Below are 13026 nucleotides of genomic sequence, written 5' to 3' on the forward strand. Positions count from 1 at the left end.
AGCCATGGAGGGAACTGAAATGCATTGCATTTAAAACAGACTTACAAAACAAGCTGTAGAATTAAACAGACCAACAAAACGAGCCATAAAGAGAGAAAATGGATTGTAGAAGAAATGGGGACTTGAATTGGTTATTTGTGTCGAGGTTTGACAGGAGTGGATAGCTTCAAAATATATTTAATGGAGAAGCAGAGTCAACAGAATCTGAGGTAATGACAGTCATGTGCCAAGGTTTTGGCGGCCTGGCTGGCAGATTAAAACCCTGGGCAATTAAGAGCAGGCTTTAGGTGTGAAGTTTTACAGTTGCTTTGAAATATGTTAAAGGGGAGAAACAGCTCAGAGAGCAAGAGGGTGGTGGCCTGTGGACACCTAGATCTCTAGGTTGTACCACAGAGGACAGTTTGTTTGAGATAAAACGCTAGGACTAAGGATCCTGAGAAACTCTTGTGTCTAATCCTTGTGTGGAGGAGGGGACACTATAGTTGCTGCCCTAGGTGTGGAAAGAAATGAAGAAGTACTGTATGCGGAGAGCAGGGGAAGAATATATTTGAAGTAGGAGGAAGTTATCAACTGTTCTGAATTTTGCTGAGATTTTTCACAAACTGAGGGCCTATAATTAATCATCATTGGCCACCTACTTCTAATACTTTAGTTGTGTTGGTGTTTTATGTGACAAAAGAGTATTGCAGATAGAGGCTGTCCTTCCAGAGCAAAAAGGGTCCAGAGGCTTTGGTAGTACAAAAATATTAGAAGCGTAGCATGAGTTGAATAGTATAATGATGTTGGTAGAAATCATGCTAAAATTATGTCAGTCATACCTATCATATTACTTTGAATGATGGAGAAAGATGATCTAAGGAATATGATTTTAAAGTGCATATAAATAATATTTTTTAGAAACTACTCACAAAGGAAAAATTCATCGATTCATATGGCATTGATTTGTCTAGTGTTTATTATATATCAGTGTTTATTATGTATTGATTCCATTTGACAAGCAAGGGAAAATACAGTATGGCTGTCTAAAGGAAGAGGTGCGAACACTTAGATGAAAGTACAAAGCCCCCGAAGATAATTGCTTTCCTTGTGTAAGGAACAGAGAGTGGAACCGAAGAGGATGAGGAAGATTTCTAGGCAACAAGTCTGGAAAAGAAGCTTGGGTCAGGTCAGTTAGGGCATCCTATGTTGTGAATCCCACTTCATGATTTTATACTAAAACAAAGAAAACAGAAACCCAATGATGGCCAATATATCACCTTAGCTTAGGGGTGTGAAGCTATAGTTGGTTTTTCACTCTTTTATCCTTTGGGGGCCCCCAACCCAGCTCCCATATAATCACACAGAGGCTTATTCTTTCTTATGAATGCCCAGCCTTAGCTTTGCTTATTTCTAGCTAAGCTTTTCTTAACTTAAATTATCTCATCTACCCTTTGTCTCTAGGCTTTTATCTTTATCTTATATACCTTTCTTCACTTCTTACTCCACGGTGGGTGTATAGCTTTTCTAATTTCTTGATCCTTCCTTCTTATATTTTTCCTCCCATTTATTCTCTTTGCCTGCCAGCCCTGCCTAATCTTTCTCCTGCCTTGCTGTTGGCTGTTCAGTCCTTTATTAAACCAATCAGGTGTTTTAGACAGGCAAAGTAACACAAAGTGTTAAACAAATGAAATGTAAAAGAATGAAGCATATTTTTGCATCATTAAAGAAATATTCAACAGCATAAATGAATGTAACACATTATAAAACAATATTCCACAACATGGAGCAGAATAAAGTGATTCAGATTTTACCTTAAAAATTTTTTTCTCACTGCTGAGAAAGAGGGTTAGGAAGTTAGGCAGGGAAGTTAGGAAGGTATTTTAATTGTCCAGGAATAGAAAATAATTGAATTTGGCTAGTAGAGGGAATAAGAAGTGTAGGCACAATAGGAATTTTGAGGGTATATACTGTGAAGAAATTTTAGATGAATTCTTAAAAATGGGTGAGAAGAAGAGACTGACAGCCAGGGTATTTTGATTGAATTATTTGATGACTGGTGGAGTTAGGTAGAGTGCAAGGTTACATGAAGGTTGTTTTTTGGTGAGAAGCATCCAAATTGTAGCGTTGGCCCTGCAAGACTATAGGTGGTTTGGATACTCATGCTGCTTTCTGTTGCTTTGATAAAACACATGGCCAAAGGTGACCCTAAGGAATGGCGTTCATTTTGCCTTACAGTTCCAAAGAGGTGAGAGTCTTCAAGGACAGAGGTGCAGTGTTAAACAGTAGGCATGGTGGTGGGAGCAGGAAACAGTAGGCATGGCCATGGGAGCGGGAAACGGTAGGCATGGCCGTGGGAGCGGGAAACGGTTAGATCACAGCTTGAATAGCAGTCTTCAAGCAGAGAGAAGTAGGGCGAAGCTGTGCATTCTTAAAGCCACCTCCAGTGACATGCTTCCTCCAGGAAGGTTACACCTCTTAACCCTCCCAAATGGAGCCACCAACTGGGCCTCAAGTGTTCAAATGCCTAAGCCCATGGATATACTTCTCAGGTAAGGCACCCCAGCACCTTGCTGGAGAAGTGAGTCCAGAGTTCACAGCAGAAGTTGGCCTCAGAGGTGTAGACTGTCCTGCAAATGGTAAAGGTGGACGAGATTAAAGTTGGGAGTGAGCGGAATCAAGAGCAGAAGAGGTATCCGCTTCAAGGTCACACTGGCGTTTAGAAAATGAGTGGGCAGCAGAGAGGATTGAGAGGAGCATCAGTGAAGGAGGAAGGGAGGCGAAGGACGAGCTGTCAACAGGAAGGAGTTGTCAGCCACCTGAAACCTCTGAGGATTTGAAGGAGGTGGGGATCTCAGACTAGCAATTAGGGTTGAGAGTGTGGCCTTCCCAAAGGAAGCTTTGCTACTGAGGGGGAAAAGCTGAGCTGCAGTTAGTTTAGGAGAAAAGAGGAGCAGAAAGTTTGAGGATGAGCAGGTATTGGAAGCTTAAAAGAGAAAGAAAGGGTATATATAAAATTGCCGTCTTGAGAGTAGGAAAGTGGGGTCTGTGTCATGAGTTTAAGGTGAACTGGTCATTATCATTTTGTTTTACGGTCAATCATGTCCAGATACTTGGGTATTAGTTAGCTAAAGAAGTTGAGTGTAGAGTAGGGGTTTTGCCAGGTAAGCTCCATGGAGGTGCGTAAAGAAGTAAGTTGAGAGTCAGAGGAGCGGACACTATAGTGTGGCTCGGAAAGGGAAGGAAGCATGGTGGGGAGCAGATGGTGTGTGGGTGGGGAAAGGGGAGGGTCCATAGGCTTCATTCTCAAGTGTCAGCACGTTGACTGGGGAGAGGGTGATAGGTACGCCTGTATTAAGAGTGCAGAATGTTCGTGAGTGAAAGTTGGTAGTGAGCGGTGGTTTCACTGGACAGTTTTAAGGTCAGACCTCTCTGATTGTGGGAATGAGTGGCTCAGGTTAGATGAGGAAAAGGTCGTTGGAAATGGAGGAGCTGAGAATACAAGGTCCCAACGTGGATGGAGCATCTCTGTGGGTGTTAAAGTCACTAGGAATGATCACAGAAATGATTGTGGAGGGAAAGACAGTTAATAGATAAAACTAACCTAGTCATCTGTGAGTAAAATGATGTAACGTCACAAGATTCCTATTCTGGAATAGGAAGATATGTGATCTTATGTCGTATGCTTCAGGAGAGCCCGGGCTGTTTGAGGGATAGGTGAATTGGTGAAGAAATTCTAATCAAGGAGATGGCTTCGGAAGGGAGAGCAGCCTGTGCTCTTACAACTGAGCCATATCTGTATTCTCAGCCTGTCTGTGCGGGTGCAAGCCTTTAATCTTAGCACTCAGGAGGCAGACGCAGGCTTCGAGCACAGCCTGGTCTACAGAGCAAATTGCAGAACAGCCAGGGCTACACAGGGAAACCTTGTTTCAAAAACCATTAACCAAACCAAACAAAAAGAAAGTGAAGGCAGGCTTCTTGCTGTTGACACAGAATGTCATATCAGATGTAGTGAAGTTGAGAGTCTGGAAGGCGGCCACATATGTGAAAGGTTCAAATTTTGTTTTGCTGATGGCTGATTAAGGCAATGAAGAGTAACTCCAAACAGTTTTAAGTCCCAACTCATATGGTATTACATTGATTTCTGAATCAGAGTAGTGTTAGTTGAGTTTAGAATCTCACTTCTCTTCTCCTCTATCTAGGTCAGTAAACTTTGAGTTTATAGTTTATAAATTTAGAATTATACTCTAAATTTCAAATAGCAAAAATTTGAAAAAGAAGTTTGAAAATACAAGTGAGGAAAGTGAATTTGGAACTCAAGAAGGACAGACATGTTTACTTGGGTTCACTGTAGGGACTAGATGAAGATCTGGTACTAACGCTATTATGATGTGATTCAATAAAATCTCTGCTTTTTAATTTGAATATTAGTAGTGTTTTTTTTTTTTTTTCTAGCAGAGGAAAGCCTGCCTAATGAGATGAAGAGAAAGCTGAACTCAATCTCTGAAGAAATGAAAGACCTGGCCACGCATTTTCCTGTCAATTGCAGAAACTTGGAGACTCTACAGAGGTGAAATACTGTGCTTTTAAAAATATTTATTTTAAGTGTGTGTGTGTGTGTGTGTGTATGTGTGTGTGTGTGCGCGCACGTGCATGCCTATACGCACGCTTGTACATGTGAGTGCAAGTGCCCACGGAGGTCAGAGGTTTCAGATTGCCCCTGGATCTGGAGCTTCAGATAGTTGTGAGCCACCTACACACCTTGTGTGTGCTAGGTGCCAAAGTCAGGTCCTCTGCAAGAGCAAAATGTGTTCTTAATCCCCGAGCTGTTTGTCTAGACTCCAAACATCCTACACAGCCGACAGAAAAACTTTGGTTCTTTAACATGTGCTATTTGGTAACTGGTAAGCTAGCTCTCAAGTTTCTATCAGCTGGTATGTGTGTGTTAAAACAAGTTCAGCTGCCATTGTGAGGCACAACCTTGGCCACCTCTGGACCACAGTTTCTGTGTGCTGACTCCAAGGCAATATTTCTCAGAAGATTTCACCTCACTGATGCTGGTGTCTTCTGATTCATCACTGTTTCTCAGCTCCAGCTGACCAGCATCCGTTGTCCCAGTAATGCAAAGATTTCACTTTTGTGGTTCTTGCCTCTTGAAAGAGCACAGCTGCTTTTTCAGCTACGGCTAACCAGAAAGATTCTCAACTCCAGAGTCTGTAAGGGTCTCTCCACCTTCCCTCTGGAACATCACAGGCTGGGCCTCTATGGTCTGCATTATTCTCAACATCCTTATCTTTCAAGCTCCCATAGAAAAGCTCGCCAAGCTTTGAACACTCATTGGCTTGTCCAGCCCAAAGTTTCAAAGTCCCTTCTCAGTCCTCCCCAAAACAAGATGTTTGGTCTGGTCATAGCAATACCCTACTCCTGGTACCAATTTCAATCACCTTTAATGTGATTTTCTTAAACATGAATTCCTGATTTTACAGAATACATGCTTTGTATAAATTAGCTTTACCTGATAGTTTGCTTCATAACAGCAAGCTAAGTAGGCTTTCTTGCATTAAGAACTCAAAATAGAATAGTTTCAGGTTTTTTTTGTAGAAAAGAAGGTGGTTTTTGTTTCCGAGAACCCTGATAGGATTGGTGTTATTTAGTATTGTTTAGTCATTGATTTTAAATCCAGTGTGTCTCTGCGGTATTGCTGCAGTGGATTTGACTTTCTGCAGGGTGTTGAGCTTGTCTGCTGATAACTAGTGAGCATGCTAGGAATCTTAAGGGAGAAAAAGTGTATGCTACCTTGTGTGTCTTCACAGGCCAGCTTTTAGTGTTAACGTGCTTATGTCCTCCTCTGATGTTAGTACAGGATAAATAGACATTATAGTATTGTTAGCTGAACTGTGTCACTGTTGCTATAGCAGCACATTTATTTCACAATTACGTTTTATCATAACTGTTCCTACTACATTTTTCATGCACATTGTTATATATGAGCAGCTGTGTATATAGTCAGATTTATAAGATTCCCAGGCATGTTGATACATATATATATAATCTCTATATTCAGGAGACTGAGGCAGAAGGATCACAAGATCAAGGCCTTGTGCACTCCAGGCAAGCATCATGGAGTTTTCATTAAACGCAGGCTGCTGTTTGTAGTTCTGCACAGTGTTTCTTACTTAGGCTGCACTCAGAATGTGTTACCTCCAATTTCTAATTGTAGTTCCTTTAAAATTCAGATGGCTTAAAGTCATCTGAATACAGAGTCCTAAGAATTTTTATGTATTTTCTTATGAACTTTTGTGTTATATTGACTATAGGTTATCTTTTTTATTTATTTTTTTATGACAATACATTTTTAAATCATTTTTCCCCCTTCCCCAAACTCCTTCCAGGTCCTTATAACCTCCCTACCCACCCAACTTCAGGTTTGAATCCCTCTCTCTCAACAAACAAATAAACAAAAATCAAAGCAAACAATAACAGCAACAACAAAACTATGGGGAAAATAATACCCAAACAAAACAAAACAAAAAATCTACAAAAAAAGCATGGGGTTCATTTTGTGTTGGTCAACTAGTCCTGGGTATGGGGCTTGCCCTGGAATGTGGTTGACATGCCCGGTGACACTTTATTGGAGAAAACTGTTTTTTTCTTTTCCAGTAGTATCAATTGCAAAGAATTTTTTGGTTAGGGGTACAGGTATTTTGTCCCAATTGAACCTTTGCCATTCTTGTGCATGCTATCACACAGTCTCTGGGAGTTCCCATGTGCATCAGCCTTGTGATGGAAGACAGTGTTTGTATGTCCTTTTATTGTAGAATTTAGACAATTAAGGCTGAGTTATCAATCAATGAACAGTTTTTTTAAAAATTTTTTATTATTTTGTGGTTATATTGTGGGTTTTTTCCCTATTCTGATTTACTGTTCTGGTATTATTTCTTGCATTTTCTTGGGTGTAGTCAACCTTTTTAGACTAAAGTTTTTCTTCTAGTGCTCTCTGTAGTGGTGTATTGGTAGATAGATATGCTTAATATTGGTTTTATCATGGATTTTTTTCTCCATCTACTGTGGTTGATGATTTTGCTGGGTATAGTAGTCTGGGCTGGCATTTGTGGTCTTTTGGAGCTTGTAGAACATCTGTCCAGGTCCTTTTTGGCTTTCAAAGTCTCCATTGCAGCCATTTTAATGTCTCTGCCTTTATATGTTATTTGGTCTTTTCCCCTTATAGCTTTTAATATCCTTTCTTTCTTTTGTCTGCTTAGTATTTCAATTATGTGCTGTAGGGAAATTCTTTTCCAGTCCTGTCTATTTAAGTTTCTGTATGCTTCGTGTACTTTGTTATATATTTTTCTTTCTTGAGATTGGAGAAAATTTCTTGTATAATTTTGTTAAAATATTTTTTTGTGGATTTTTCTCATTCCTCTATATTTATTTTTTGTAAGTTTGGTCTTTGCATAGTATCCCAGGATTCCTGAATGTTTTGTGCCTGGATCTTTTTAGATTTAACATTTGACTGAACTGTCATTTCTTTGCCTTGTTTTCAGGACCTGAATTTCTTTCTTCCATATCTTTTAATCTGTTGGTGAGGCTTACCTCTGATGTTTTTCATTTTCATTTTGGGTTTTCTCTGGTGATTCTGTTTCTTTGTTAAATTCTAATTTCATTTCTTAAATTTTTTCCATGCAGTGTTTGTATTTCATGTTTCCTTTAAGGCATTTGTTTATATCCTCTTTAAGGTCCTTAAATAATTCATAATTGCTGTTTTGAAGTTCTTCTCTTGTGCTTTAGCTAAATTGCCTTTCTTGGTTCCTATTGTATTAGAGTTGCTGGTTTCTGGAAGAGGCATGTTATCTTGGCTGTTTACATTTGTGGGTTTTTTTGTTTTGTCTTGGGATCTAGGCTTCTGAGTTTATGGTGTTAGACATGTTTCTTAGTGTAAATATCTGTCTTTGTTGGGTGAGTGTTCTGTTTTTTTGTTGCCTGCTCTGGGTCTTAGCCAAGTTTGGTAACTGTGGGGTCCCTAATAGAGATTGTTCCTGGGAGTCAGCAGGTATCACAAAGCAGTGGAAAGGGGCTAGAAAGAAAGGCTGAAAGTCAAGTAGGCAGACAAAGAACTAGGGCCTAAGGGCCACACCAAGAGGCAGAGTCTTAAGGGGATGAAGGTGGGCTGAGAGCAGGGCCTCCTGGCTACAGTAGGACTAAGAGTAAGTCTGAGATATAATGGAGGACAGGAAGGATAATAAAGATTGCTTCTAGCTTAGTGTGGCCGCTGGCAGTCCCTCGTATTGTGGTTCTGAGGGTTGATGGTTGCCACGTCGGATTGAGATGGACTAGAAGGAAAGGTCGGAAGGGTCTGGGAAATGACTAAAGGACTCTGGGTCCACCATGAAACATTTTTCCCCCAGAAATTTGTTATCTTTTCTTGTGTGTTTACTTCAGAATTCAATGAAATAGTTTTTACTTTGTTGTTGTGGCCATGTCCTTTTGATGTACTTTATATTTCATTAAATTAATTATCAAAGAGAAAAAGAAAAAGCTGACATAAATAAGTTTGGGACCAAACTACTGACTCTTAGTGAATATGCAAGGTGACTGCTAGGATCAGAAGTACCTAATTAGACAGGCAAGTAGACTGCTAATCCTAATCTCATGTGGCCATGGGGAGATGAACAGCTTTAGATCAATGGATCTTTGTAAGCTTTTGTTTAGCAAGAACCTTTAAAGCTTGTCTTTATGGTTTATAAAATTAAGCTTGAACAATGTTTCTTGAATTTTTTTAGGGTTCCTGTAATATTGAAGAATATTTCAGAAAACGTGTGTTCCTTGAGAAAGGTGCTATTTGACTCTGCAAACTCCAACACTAAACTGAAGCAGGTCGGTAGTTCTAACCTGATGTCATCAGAGGATTTGGCTGCTGTGGGAGAACAAGAGAAACAAACTGGAGACTGTGGGACTTTTCATAAAATTAAAGAAGAGCCGTGGGATCCAGAGCTTGACAGTCTAGTGAAACACAATGAAGTTGATATGTTTAGAAACAAAGTGAAGCAAGAAGAAGGTGGCTTTGAAGATGAAGCAGAAGACAAGCTCCCAGAAGGTGATATGGAAAGAACTTGTTTGATGGCAGATACTTCAGAATATGAACTTCAAATTTTGAAACAGCAGACTGAAGGAACAAAATGTAATGATGTTTCTCACCAACCTTCTGAGGTACTAAATCAAGAGGGAATAATATATCCATCAATGGCTGGCTTACTTTGTTGTATAGATGCACAGAGAGCATATACTTTAGGCTTTGTGGTGTGCATAGTGCCTGTTGCAACTGCCCAGTTCTGCTGTTGGATTGAAAAGTAACAATAGACACATGCAAAGAGCTGTGCACCTCTGTGCCTCAATAAAACTTTACTTACAAACACAAACCAAGGGCCACCTTAACTCGTGAGACCCACTTAGTACAATAAATAGCATTGCATAATATAAAGAGTTTATATTATCAAGAGAACATTTGTTGGAATTGCTGCTTTCTGCTTTACACTTTCTTTTCTTTTCTTTTCTTCTTTTTTTTTCATAACAGGTAATAGTTTTTTGGTGGATTCTTCCTAAATGTCTAGTCATTCAAACTTGGTTTGGGGAATAGGTTTTTTCCTACAAGCAGAAATTATTTGCTAGGGTGGAAGGTGGAAGGGTGCTTTATTTTACAGGCATCTGTACTGTCCCCTGGAGAGTCAATGAGCTCTTGTTTCTTTCCTAATTTTCACTAGCTTACAAATTACTGGAGACATTCAGAATCTCTGGAGTTTTTGCAATAAAAATTTTATTTTAGATTTTGATGTAATTGTATAGAATTATTTCTCCTAATTTCATTATAGAAATGGAAACCTAATCTTAGTTATAGTCCTTGGGTTTTATATTTTCTTCCAGTTGTTTCTGTTGAGCATGTAAATGTTTTAAAAATTTCAAAGTAATTTTATTCTAACCACTTGTGAGCCAGATTCTCTTTAGAAAATTCTGACTTTGGCTGACATCTGCCTTATTCTAATAATGTAGAAAATTTTCACTTTGATATTTTTATATAATAGGGAGTTATGGTCATGAGTTTGATTTGATTAATACTTTTATGTCAATTATTGCCATTTTAGAAAGCAATAAAACTTTTCTCAGTTAAAAATATATTTTAAAATCTTTTGATAGCTTTAAATTATCATATCAATTAAGTCTATTTTCTTTTTCTCATTTCCAAATTAAATATTCAGCATTTGGGGAGTTATTTCTACTCGATTTCTGTGTGTGTATGTGTGTGTGTGTGTATATGAGGTAGGGGAAGGATTCACATCTTTTTAGGCATCTGATTTTTTAGGATCGCCAATATTGTAAATTCTTCATTTCCAAACATCAGCAACAGACCAAGTAAATAATATATCTGGTACTTTTTCAAATAGACTAATGCTGATTTATTTAAAAATAATATAATTATTATATATTAGTCTTTGGTATTTTTAAGTCAATATATTAAAGAACAGTTAATTTTCTTTGTACAAAGTTTTTTCAACATTGTGTAGTTTTGTGTATTCAATAGATGGAGAGACTCAGTTTGACATTGATTGACCTTACAATTTGCACTTTTGTTCCTATTTTGAGTTTAGATTTTATTTCATATCTATTTATTTAACTGCCTATCTTTTTAACCATGCAGCTTCTTTCTTTTTGGTTATATTTGAAAAGTCCCTCTTCTTCCTTTTCTTTTCCTTTGTCTCTCATCCTATAAAGTTATAATTATGCTTTATACATTTGCCTATTGAAGGAGAGGAATATGCCGGAATACTTGTAGTGAATACGACAGAGGGTATAGAGTTAGTTCTACAGCAAATTAATCTTTGAAATGCTTTTTTAAAAAGCACTTCTCCCCCACTGATGATGAAAAGGATTCCTCTTACGTAATCGAGAGTGATGAAGATTTGGAAATGGAGATGCTTAAGGTAGGTTTGAACTTAAGAAGAAAATTACTCCAAGTTTTCTTAAAAGAGCATTTAAATAACTAAAATGTTTTCATTTCTAAATCATATACTGTCATAATGAATTCATACCCATAATTTAATATTAGACAATATTTTTCCAGTTTATATTTCCTAATATATAAATAGTGTCTTAGGTATAACATCATGAGTTCTCACGTATGCTCTGTGTTCCTTCCGTGTCTCTGGAATCTGAACAGTGACCAGGCACTTTAGCATGAAATTGGTTTCTTGTTCTTTGTGTACTTGCCACATTTTAGATGTTCTATTTTTACTAATTGAATCATTTACAGTTCCTGGTTTCTCTGACTATGGGATTTTAATACCGGGTACATGTAGTTTTATAATGGTTGTTTACTTTGTTGTGTTATCAAAGCTGAAGTATAAATTTGTGCATTTTCTGTCCCTCACTAAACCTCCAGTTTATCAAGTGTCATGAATCATATATGAACAGGAAGAACCAGGCGTAGAGAAAAGGGAAAGGCACAGTTTAGTTAAATCAAGTGACAAAGAAAGAAAGGAAGAAATGAAAGTCTACTTTCTTATCTATCAGTCTGAGCTCAGTTTGGTTTTCCTTTATATGAAATGGTAGTGATTTTGTAGTTCTTTAGTTTGGAATCCTAGTAGTGGCAATCACAGAGATAAGAAAGATAGGAATTTCTAATTAGCTTACAGATTTGAATCCTCCCTTTCTGTTGATGCCTGGTGCTCCCACCAGAGCTCACCACAGAGCCTGGCTCCGTCATCCCCCTTTTCTGGTTGTCCTTTCTCGGGTGCATTCTGTCCAAGTGCTGCAGAACATGCTACTCATGGACATTGTAATATTTTATACATTAAATAACCTCTGCTCTCCAAATATAGTGGTAGAGTTAATGAAACAGAATTACTGGGGCTTTTTTCATTTTCCTTTTATAGGATTGAAATATTATACTTTTAAAGCTATTCTTAAAGCCAAATTAAAAAAGAAGCCTCATTAAAAGTGAAGAACTTTGATTAAATGAATCTTTTAATTTACTTCTTAGTAAAAAGTTTTATATATAAAGTAATTTCAAATGTACTAATATTTTTGAAATGGGAAGAAAATATATATCAAATAAAGAACTTTATTTTACGTAAGGAGTATTTCTCTCCTTAGATTATTTGAATCTTTTTTTTTTTTTTTTGGACAATTCCAAAGCACATTTATTGCTTGCTTGTAATCTAAAAATGTGACTGACATGTAATATAGAGAAACATTATAAAAATAGCATTAAAATTTGTATTTTACCTCTTGGGAATCTACAACATTGAAGTTCAGTAAGGAAAACTGTTTAAATTATGCAAATGTAAACTTTATGATAGATTTCCCAGGGGCAGTTCATTATATGCTATTAATGAACCTTGTTTATGCTGGCCGTGTTCCATCCTGGCCTTATGCCTTGAAGCCATTCTCCAGCACGTATTTATAGAGGAGCACACATGTTCTTTTGTGCTGTTGCTTGCACATCTGCCAGTTCTCAACAAAATTGTAGGCTTTGTTAATAACACTCTTTTTGCGCTCAGTAAAAAGATACGGTGTTGTCAGTGTTTCGCTTTTACAATTTCTTTTAAACTTTCAGTCTTTAGAAAACCTGAATAGTGACATGGTGGAGCCAACTCATTCTAGATGGTTGGACATGGAAAGCCATCGGAGTCTTCCTCCCGAGGGGGAAGATGGAGACAGGAGTGAAGCCATTGAGGAGCAGTGGCAAGAGGAGGGTAAGAGTAGGCTGGAGGCTTTTCACTTCGTTTTCCTGTCGGTGTCTCAGTGATTTGAGTTAACGACTTGGTGGCATATAGTTACTCACTAGGTCAGTAAAGCAGCCCTTTAATTCCTTGGTACTCTTGTCTCTCAGGAAATTGGTGATCCTTCAGTTATAGGCTTGGTTTTGTCCTCAGGACAGTGGTGAAGCAGTTTACCAGCTGCTGATATTGAATACCTCTGAGAAAGATCCGGTTCTATGCAGTCTGTCCCCAGGAGCTGTTGTCAGGCAGGAGCCACACCAGGGAACTTTCTCATAGC

General features: G+C 38.1%; 1 protein-coding gene across 3 annotated transcripts in view; it reads left to right on the plus strand.

The window, feature by feature from the left end:
- Wrn (WRN RecQ like helicase) overlaps positions 1-13026 on the plus strand; it is a 101388-nt gene that overhangs the window by 21311 nt on the left and 67051 nt on the right. For 2 of the 3 annotated variants that reach the window (XM_038325628.1, XM_038325630.1), the window contains exons 8-11: positions 4432-4546; positions 8757-9183; positions 10869-10949; positions 12584-12722. In XM_038325628.1, the coding sequence (XP_038181556.1) occupies positions 4432-4546; positions 8757-9183; positions 10869-10949; positions 12584-12722 (762 nt within the window). The remainder of the gene's footprint in view (positions 1-4431; positions 4547-8756; positions 9184-10868; positions 10950-12583; positions 12723-13026) is intronic. The other variant, XM_038325629.1, reaches the window with a different exon arrangement.

This window comes from Arvicola amphibius, chromosome 4 (genome assembly GCF_903992535.2).
Source record: "Arvicola amphibius chromosome 4, mArvAmp1.2, whole genome shotgun sequence".
Lineage (NCBI taxonomy): Eukaryota > Metazoa > Chordata > Mammalia > Rodentia > Cricetidae > Arvicola > Arvicola amphibius.